Source organism: Oncorhynchus tshawytscha, linkage group LG19, assembly GCF_018296145.1.
Source record: "Oncorhynchus tshawytscha isolate Ot180627B linkage group LG19, Otsh_v2.0, whole genome shotgun sequence".
Taxonomy (NCBI): domain Eukaryota; kingdom Metazoa; phylum Chordata; class Actinopteri; order Salmoniformes; family Salmonidae; genus Oncorhynchus; species Oncorhynchus tshawytscha.
Window position 1 is genome coordinate 49,583,165 of NC_056447.1, and position 10,000 is coordinate 49,593,164.

The 10,000-nt window shown below is 46.6% G+C and overlaps 1 protein-coding gene across 13 annotated transcripts in view; it reads right to left on the reverse strand.

Annotated features, from left to right (window-relative positions):
* Positions 1-10,000, reverse strand: part of LOC112219035 (neuronal cell adhesion molecule-like) — a 152,580-nt gene that overhangs the window by 46,786 nt on the left and 95,794 nt on the right. For all 13 annotated transcript variants that reach the window (XM_042301795.1, XM_042301790.1, XM_042301793.1 and 10 more), the window contains exon 3: positions 1,122-1,307. In XM_042301795.1, the coding sequence (XP_042157729.1) occupies positions 1,122-1,212 (91 nt within the window). In that variant the 5' untranslated portion in view covers positions 1,213-1,307. The remainder of the gene's footprint in view (positions 1-1,121; positions 1,308-10,000) is intronic.

The following is a 10,000-nucleotide window of genomic DNA, read 5'->3' on the forward strand; positions in this document are numbered from 1 at the left end:
GATATACAGGAAGGGAGAGGGAGAGGAGAGGGAGAGGGAGAGGGAGAGGGAGAGGGAGAGGGAGAGGGAGAGGGAGAGGGAGAGGGAGAGGGAGAGGGAGAGGGAGAGGGAGAGGGAGGGATATACAGGAAGGGGGAGAGGGAGAGGGAGAGGGAGAGGGAGAGGGAGAGGGAGAGGGAGAGGGAGAGGGAGAGGGAGAGGGAGAGGGAGAGGGAGAGGGAGAGGGAGAGGGATATACAGGAAGGGAGAGGGAGAGCGAGAGAGAGAGACAGAGAGAGACAGAAAAAGAGAGAAAGAGAGAGAAAGGAAGAGGGAGAGCGAGAGAGAGAAGCAGAGGCAGAGGGATATACAGGGAGGGAGGGAGAGGGGAGGGAGAGCAGGGAGAGGGAGAGGGAGAGGGATATACAGGAAGAGGGAGAGGAGAGAAGGAGAGGGAGAGGGAGAGGGAGAGGGAGAGGCAGAGGGATATACAGGGAGGGAGAGGGAGAGAGGAGCAGAGGCAGAGGGATATACAGGGAAGGGAGAGGGAGAGATATACAGGAAGGGGAGGGAGAGAGAGAGAAGCAGAGGCAGAGGGATATACAGGGAGGGAGAGGGAGAGGGAGAGGGAGAGGGAGAGGGATATACAGGAAGGGAGAGGGAGAGCGAGAGAGAGAAGCAGAGGCAGAGGGATATACAGGGAGGGAGAGGGAGAGGAGAGAGAGAAGCAGAGGCAGAGGGATATACAGGAAGGGAGAGGGAGAGAGAGAGAAGCAGAGGCAGAGGGATATACAGGGAGGGAGAGGGAGAGAGAAGCAGAGGGAGAGGGATATACAGGAAGGGAGAGGGAGAGGAGAGAGAGAAGCAGAGGCAGAGGGATATACAGGGAGGGAGAGGGAGAGGCAGAGGCAGAGGGATATACAGGGAGGGAGAGGGAGAGGCAGAGGCAGAGGGATATACAGGGAGGGAGAGGGAGAGGGAAGATAAACATACTTCGACTTTGCTTGAAAGTGATGTGTTTAGTTCTTTCAGTCTTGTGGGAGTGACAAACTAAAATAGGTGTGCCTCTTTAGAGGTTATTACTACCTCTTCCAGATTCCACAGCAATATAATGAATGTGATGTGTTCATAGTTCTTCTTACGGTCTAGTGGGACCTCCAGAGCATTGCCTAGGTGACCCAAGATCAGCATCAGGAAGACTGCTGCACCCGCCCTCGTCCTCGTCCTCTCCATGATTGGTTATCTGACACAAAGGTCCTCCCCCCAGACGCAGATAAGACCCACCTCTCTCCTCAATCAGAATGCCTCAGACTCGTGCACATTTACAACTAAAGAGAGAGAGAGAGAAAGAGAGAGAGTGAGAGAAAAATGGAGAAGAGGAAAAATAGGAGGGGGAGCGAACATATAGGAACATACATTATTCAGATGAAAAGGCAAAGCACATCCTCTCCAGTATCTATGGTCATAAATCAAGAGACCGAGAAGAGACTGTGCCACGTTTCAGATGTACAGTTAGATCAATAGCAGGTGACTGAGACTGTTTCAGATGTACAGTTAGATCAATAGCAGGTGACTGAGACTGTGCCACGTTTCAGATGTACAGTTAGCTCAATAGCAGGTGACTGAGACTGTGCCACGTTTCAGATGTACAGTTAGCTCAATAGCAGGTGACTGAGACTGTGCCACGTTTCAGATGTACAGTTAGATCAATAGCAGGTGACTGAGACTGTTTCAGATGTACAGTTAGATCAATAGCAGGTGACTGAGACTGTGCCACGTTTCAGATGGACAGTTAGATCAACTGTAGGTGAAGTCATTATTCACTCTAGAGAGACAGATACAGGTGGCTGTCGCTGCGTGACTGTGGATCCAAGGTGGTTGCTATGCAGGTGGAGATGGACTTAGCTGGGAGATGTGAACAACTGTTTTGATCTAGTACGCTCTGATGTGTGTGTGTGTGTGTGTGTGTGTGTGTGTGTGTGTGTGTGTGTGTGTGTGTGTGTGTGTGTGTGTGTGTGTGTGTGTGTGAGTGAGTGAGTGAGTGAGTGAGTGAGTGAGTGAGTGAGTGAGTGAGTGAGTGAGTGAGTGAGTGAGTGAGTGAGTGAGTGAGTGAGTGAGTGTGTGAGTGAGTGAGTGTGTGAGTGAGTGAGTGAGTGAGTGAGTGAGTGAGTGGTGTGTGTGTGAACTAGTGTGCTCCAATGGGGAGCGACGTGGCCCACACGGCTTCATTTAGCTGATTCACTGCCATGACGTTAGTACCATTAAGCTACTGCCATATCGATCACATCAAACATCAACCTCCACTGACATGCTACCAGTGGATACCTCCCCTCCCCTTGCTCCTCCTCTCCCCTCTCTCCTCCCCTCCCCTCTCCCCTCCCCCTCTCTCCTCTCCTCCCTCTCTCCTCCCTCCCCTCTCTCCTCTCCTCCCCTCTCTCCTCCCCTCCCCTTGCTCCTCCTCTCCCCTCTCTCCTCTCCTCCCTCTCTCCTCTCCTCCCCTCGCTCCTCCCCTCCCCTCTTTCCTCTCCTCCCCTTTCTCCTCCCCTCCCCTCACTCCTCCTCTTCTCCTCCCCCCCTCTCTCCCTCCCCCTCCCCTCTCTCCCCTCTCTCCTCTCCTCCCCTCTCTCCTCCCCTCTCTCCCCTCTCTCCTCTCCTCCCCTCTCTCCTCCCCTCCCCTCTCTCCCCTCTCTCCTCCCCTCCCCTCTCTTCCCTCTCTCCTCTCCTCCCCTCTCCCCTCCCCTCTCCCCCCCCTCTCTCCTCCCTCCCCTCTCTCCTCCCCTCCCCTCTCTCCTCTCCTCCCCTCTCTCCTCCCCTCCCATTGCTCCTCCCCTCCCCTCTCTCCTCCTCTTTCTCCTCCCCTCCCTCTCTCCTCCCCTCCCCTCTCTCCCCTCTCTCCTCTCCTCCCTCTCTCCTCCCTCCCCCCTCTCTCCTCCCCTCCCCTCTCTCCCCCTCCCCTCTCTCCCCTCTCTCCTCTCCTCCCCTCCTCTCCCATCTCTCCTATCCTCCCCTCTCTCCTCCCCTCCCCTCTCTCCTCTCCTCCCCTCCTCTCCCATCCTCTCATCTGTCTTTCTGTCTGGCTGACTGACTGAAATTAGGTCACAGGCAGAACCCTGATAGCCAAGGAAGTAGAGAAGGTAGTTGACAGACATCAGCACGCATCAGTAATGAGAGGAGCAGAGATCGTGTTATGGTTATGGGATATGGTTTGTTGTAGAATCTCTAGGATAGATAGATTGCTGTGATGCACCACTGTGTGGATGAGGGCTGTGTTTTTATGTTCAAGTTCATTGAAGGAGATAGTATTGCACCTAATGATGGAAATCTGAGTGTTAATTGATAGACTGAGTGTTAATTGATTGACTGAGTGTTAATTGATAGACTGAGTGTTAATTGATTGACTGAGTGTTAATTGATTGACTGAGTGTTAATTGATAGACTGAGTGTTAATTGATTGACTGAGTGTTCATTGATTAACTGAGTGTTAATTGATAGACTGAGTGTTAATTGATTTACTGAGTGTTAATTGATTGACTGAGTGTTAATTGATTGACTGAGTGTTAATTGATTGACTGAGTGTTAATTGATTTACTGAGTGTTAATTGATTGACTGAGTGTTAATTGATTTACTGAGTGTTAATTGATTGACTGAGTGTTAATTGATAGACTGAGTGTTAATTGATTGACTGAGTGTTAATTGATAGACTGAGTGTTAATTGATAGACTGAGTGTTAATTGATTGACTGAATGTTAATTGATAGACTGAGTGTTAATTGATTGACTGAGTGTTCATTGATTAACTGAGTGTTAATTGATAGACTGAGTGTTAATTGATTTACCGAGTGTTAATTGATTTACTGAGTGTTAATTGATTGACTGAGTGTTAATTGATTGACTGAGTGTTAATTGATTGAGTGTTAATTGATTGACTGAGTGTTAATTGATTTACTGAGTGTTAATTGATTGACTGAGTGTTAATTGATTGACTGAGTGTTAATTGATTGACTGAGTGTTAATTGATTGACTGAGTGTTAATTGATTGACTGAGTGTTAATTGATTTACTGAGTGTTAATTGATTTACTGAGTGTTAATTGATTGACTGAGTGTTAATTGCATCAGGTTAATCATTATGTAACAATGTAACCAGAGGGTTATTCACCCAATATTAAAGTTACAATCTGAAAAAGCTACTGTTGTAACTATTAACTTTCCCTCAGATTGTGGCTTTATGTACAAGTTGACACTTGTGAAGATATGGAGCAGGAAATGAAGGAGTGTGCTTGTTGCCAGGCAGCTTAACAATGTCATTATGCCACTATCCAACCTAGAGAGAGAGAGAGAGAGGAGAGAAAGAGGAGAGAACGAGACAGAGAGAAAGAGAGGGATGAGACAGAGAGAAAAAGAGGAGAGAGAGAGGAAAGAGGAGAGAGAGAGAGAGAGAGAGAGAGAGAGGAGAGAGAGAAAGGAAAAGAGGAGAGAAAGAGACAGACAGACAGACAGACAGACAGACAGACAGACAGACAGACAGACAGACAGACAGACAGACAGACAGACAGACAGACAGACAGACAGACAGACAGACAGACAGACAGACAGACAGACAGACAGACAGACAGACAGACAGACAGACAGACAGACAGACAGACAGAGAGAGAGAGAGAGAGAGAACCCAATGCGCCCTAGACCTTCTGTCTGACGACCAACTAGGGCCACCAAGCCACATAATAATGCACACGGGCACAAATGACCTGAGAGCACAGCAGGAAAGGGTGGCCACAGCACGCAAGGGAGTGATTGAAAAAGCTTATTCCACTTTCCCCAATGCACAAGTGGTTATCTCCACCCTGCTACCACGAAAATACTTGCTACCATACAGCGTGTTAGGAGCCCCCTAACAAGCTGGTCCTGGGGCTCTGTTCACAAACACAAACACACCCCACAGAGCCCCAGGACAGCAACACAATCAGACCCAACCACATCATGAGAAAACAAAAAGATAGTTACTTGACGTATTGGAAAGAATCACACAAAAACGGAGCAAACTAGAATGTTATTTGGCCCTAAACAGAGAGTACACAGTGTCAGAATACCTGACCAGTGTGAACTGGTCTTAAGGAAAGCTTTGACTATGTACAGACTCAGTGAGCATAGCCTTGCTATTGAGAAAGGATTGCCGTAGGCAGACCTGGCTCTCAAGAGAAGACAGGCTATGTGCACACTGCCCACAAAATGAGGTGGAAACTGAGCTGCACTTCCTAACCTCCTGCCCAATGTATGACCATAGAGACGCATATTTCCCTCAGATTACACAGATCCACAAAGAATTCTAAAACAAACCCAATTTTGATAAACTCCCATATCTATTGGGTGAAATTGGGTGTGCCATCACAACAGCAAGATTTGTGACCTGTTGCCACAAGAAAAGGGCAACCAGTGAAGAACAAACACCATTGTAAATAAAACCCATATTTATGTTAATTTATTTTTATTTATATACCCTAACCATTTGTAAATAATATAACATTTGAAAATCTTCATTCTTTTGGAGCTTATGTGAGTGTAATGTTTACTGTTCATTTATTATTTAACTTTAGTTTGTTATCTACTTCACTTGCTTTGGCAATGTAAACATGTTTCCCATGCCAATAAAGCCTTTAAATTTAAATAGAGAGAGAGAGAGAGAGAGAGAGAGAGAGAGAGAGAGAGGAAGAGAGAGAGAGAGAGAGAGAGAGAGAGAGAGAGAGGCAGAGAGAGAGAGAGAGAGAGAGAGAGAGAGAGAGAGAGAGAGAGAGAGAGAGAGAGAGAGCAGAGAGGCAGAGAGAGAGAGAGAGAGAGAGGCAGAGAGAGAGAGAGAGAGAGAGGCAGAGAGGCAGAGAGGCAGAGAGAGAGAGAGAGAGAGAGAGAGAGAGAGAGAGAGAGAGAGAGAGAGAGAGAAAGAAAGAAGAGAGAGAGAGAGAGAGAGAGAGAGGCAGAGTGGCAGAGAGAGAGAGAGAGAGAGAGAGAGAGAGAGAGAGAAAGAAAGAAAGAAGAGAGAGAGAGAGAGAGAGAGAGAGAGAGAGAGGCAGAGAGAGAGAGAGAGAGAGAGAGAGAGAGAGAGAGAGAGGCAGAAAGAGAGAGAGAGAGAGAGAGAGAGAGAGAGAGAGAGAGGAAAGAGAGAGAGAGAGAGAGAGAGAGAGAGAGAGAGAGAGAGAAAGAAAGAAGAGAGAGAGAGAGAGAGAGAGAGAGAGAGAGAGAGAGAGAGAGAGGCAGAGGCAGAGAGAGAGAGAGAGAGAGAGAGAGAGAGAGAAAGAAGAGAGAGAGAGAGAGAGAGAGAGAGAGAGAGAGAGAGAGAGAGGCAGAGAGAGAGAGAGAGAGAGAGAGAAAGAAAGAAGAGAGAGAGAGAGGGGGGTTGACAAAGAAAAAAGGGAATAATAATAATATAATAATAATTGCCAAGAAGACACAGAATAGGAGATCAATTCCTGGAAATACTACCAAGGATTCTTCTAAATACCAGCTTCTTACTCTTGTTTAAAGCCAATTAGGAAGTGCTCTATTGAAACAGAATATCCTTACATCTTAGCGAATCATACATAATTCAACAGTAGCATCATAAAATAGTCTATATACATTTGGAATGCATGCATACCCTACCATCAAACAGTGGAAATACTACCCAGCTCTGTGGAAGAGATAGAGACATGTTCTCCATTTAGCAATTGGAGAATGACCTGATTTTATCCTGCTGCCTTCTTGCCAATGTCACCTGAGGCGCCCGGTCAGTGTCCCACTTAATCTAATGAAAATGTCACAGTCTTCCAGCACAGCAGAATAAAGTGCTCTGCCCGGTTGTCTCAGACGGTGATATTTGATTTGGGATTTTTGTGTGTTACTCAATAAAGGAATAATGCAGTCCAATTAAGTCAGCCCTCTTTCTGTCTCTCTCTCCATCTTGTTCTTCCAGCCCCCATAGCTGCAGGGTGAGTCAGGGGCCAGGACATAGCTGCAGGGTGAGTCAGGGGCCAGGACATAGCTGCAGGGTGAGTCAGGGGCCAGGACATAGCTGCAGGGTGAGTCAGGGGCCAGGACATAGCTGCAGGGTGAGTCAGGGGCCAGGACATAGCTGCAGGGTGAGTCAGGGGCCAGGACATAGCTGCAGGGTGAGTCAGGGGCCAGGACATAGCTGCAGGGTGAGTCAGGGGCCAGGACATAGCTGCAGGGTGAGTCAGGGGCCAGGACATAGCTGCAGGGTGAGTCAGGGGCCAGGACTGAGGGGAGTCTGGTAGTACTTAGCCACATCAGTAGTCTTTCCATTTTACACTATCGTGCCAAACCGGACCATACTGTGCTGGCTCTGAGATTATCATTTTACATGGTCCTTTCCAGCATGGTTCCAGCAACTGTGGTGCATGTGTCACTGGGCCAGCCCTGTAGGCTACAGCTCAGCCCAGCTTGGTTTAGTAGTGGGAATTAACCCCTACTTCTCCCTACTTCCTGGAGTTACAGATAGATGATCTGATGTGTTGGTTAGTGGTGGAGTTACAGATAGATGATCGGATGTGTTGGTTTGTGGTGGAGTTATAGATAGATGATCTGATGTGTTGGTTAGTGGTGGAGTTATAGATAGATGATCTGATGTGTTGGTTAGTGGTGGAGTTATAGATAGATGATCTGACGTGTTGGTTAGTGGTGGAGTTATAGATAGATGATCTGACGTGTTGGTTAGTGGTGGAGTTATAGATAGATGATCTGAAGTGTTGGTTAGTAGTGGAGTTATAGATAGATGATCTGACGTGTTGGTTAGTGGTGGAGTTATAGATAGATGATCTGACGTGTTGGTTAGTGGTGGAGTTATAGATAGATGATCTGATGTGTTGGTTTGTGGTGGAGTTATAGATAGATGATCTCGTGTTGGTTAGTAGTGGAGTTATAGATAGATGATCTGACGTGTTGGTTAGTGGTGGAGTTATAGATAGATGATCTCGTGTTGGTTAGTAGTGGAGTTATAGATAGATGATCTGATGTGTTGGTTAGTGGTGGAGTTATAGATAGATGATCTGACGTGTTGGTTAGTGGTGGAGTTATAGATAGATGATCTGACGTGTTGGTTAGTGGTGGAGTTATAGATAGATGATCTGAAGTGTTGGTTAGTAGTGGAGTTATAGATAGATGATCTGACGTGTTGGTTAGTGGTGGAGTTATAGATAGATGATCTGAAGTGTTGGTTAGTAGTGGAGTTATAGATAGATGATCTGACGTGTTGGTTAGTGGTGGAGTTATAGATAGATGATCTGAAGTGTTGGTTAGTAGTGGAGTTATAGATAGATGATCTGACGTGTTGGTTAGTGGTGGAGTTATAGATAGATGATCCGTGTTGGTTAGTAGTGGAGTTATAGATAGATGATCTGATGTGTTGGTTAGTGGTGGAGTTATAGATAGATGATCTGACGTGTTGGTTAGTAGTGGAGTTATAGATAGATGATCTGATGTGTTGGTTAGTGGTGGAGTTATAGATAGATGATCTGACGTGTTGGTTAGTAGTGGAGTTATAGATAGATGATCTGATGTGTTGGTTAGTGGTGGAGTTATAGATAGATGATCCGTGTTGGTTAGTAGTGGAGTTATAGATAGATGATCTGATGTGTTGGTTAGTGGTGGAGTTATAGATAGATGATCTGACGTGTTGGTTAGTGGTGGAGTTATAGATAGATGATCTGACGTGTTGGTTAGTGGTGGAGTTATAGATAGATGATCTGACGTGTTGGTTAGTAGTGGAGTTATAGATAGATCATCTGACGTGTTGGTTAGTGGTGGAGTTATAGATAGATGATCTGGCGTGTTGGTTAGTGGTGGAGTTATAGATAGATGATCTGATGTGTTGGTTAGTGGTGGAGTTACAGATAGATGATCTGAAGTGTTGGTTAGTAGTGGAGTTATAGATAGATGATCTGACGTGTTGGTTAGTGGTGGAGTTATAGATAGATGATCTGAAGTGTTGGTTAGTAGTGGAGTTATAGATAGATGATCTGGCGTGTTGGTTAGTGGTGGAGTTATAGATAGATGATCTGACGCGTTGGTTAGTGGTGGAGTTAGATGGATTTAGTGGCTAGCCCATAGAGCCAATGGTGCTGGTGCTTGATAGATGAAGGACTTGGGGGAGGAGGGTTAATGTATTCTACATGGCCCTGGCCCCTGCAATAAACTAAAGCTCCCCAGGGAAACCCTGTATTGCTCGCCTGGGGCAGCCAATCGCGGGGCTGTGTACACTGGCCGACAGCTCCGGCTGAGGATTTGATACAATAAGATCCATTTCATCAAGCTCATTGACGATTGAAGGGTTAGAAGGCCAGGAGCACTGGACCAGAACGTTGTATTTATTTATTTATTTATTTTACCCTTATTTTACTAGGCAAGTCAGTTAAGAACTAATTCTTATTTTCAATGACAGCCTAGGAACAGGGGTGGGGTATTGTGATGTCATTATGGGGTATTGTGATGTCATTATGGGGTATTGTGCGTAGATTGATGAGGGAAAAAAAGCAATTCAATCATTTTTTGTGGAAGAAGTCAAGGGGTCTGAATACTTACCGAAGGCACTGTATAGGCCTACCTAACCTGATCCTGTACAATGGTGTCTTGCCCATGCTCCACTTCCATTACTAACACACTATGCCACCCCATGCTCTACTTCCATTACTAACACACTATGCCACCTCATGCCCCACTTCCATTACTAACCCACTATGCCACCCCATGCCCCACTTCCATTACTAACCCACTATGCCACCTCATGCCCCACTTCCATTACTAACACACTATGCCACCTCATGCCCCACTTCCATTACTAACCCACTATGCCACCTCATGCCCCACTTCCATTACTAACCCACTATGCCACCCCATGCCCCACTTCCATTACTGACCCACTATGCCACCCCATGCCCCACTTCCATTACTAACCCACTATGCCACCTCATGCCCCACTTCCATTACTAACCCACTATGCCACCTCATGCCCCACTTCCATTACTAACCCACTATGCC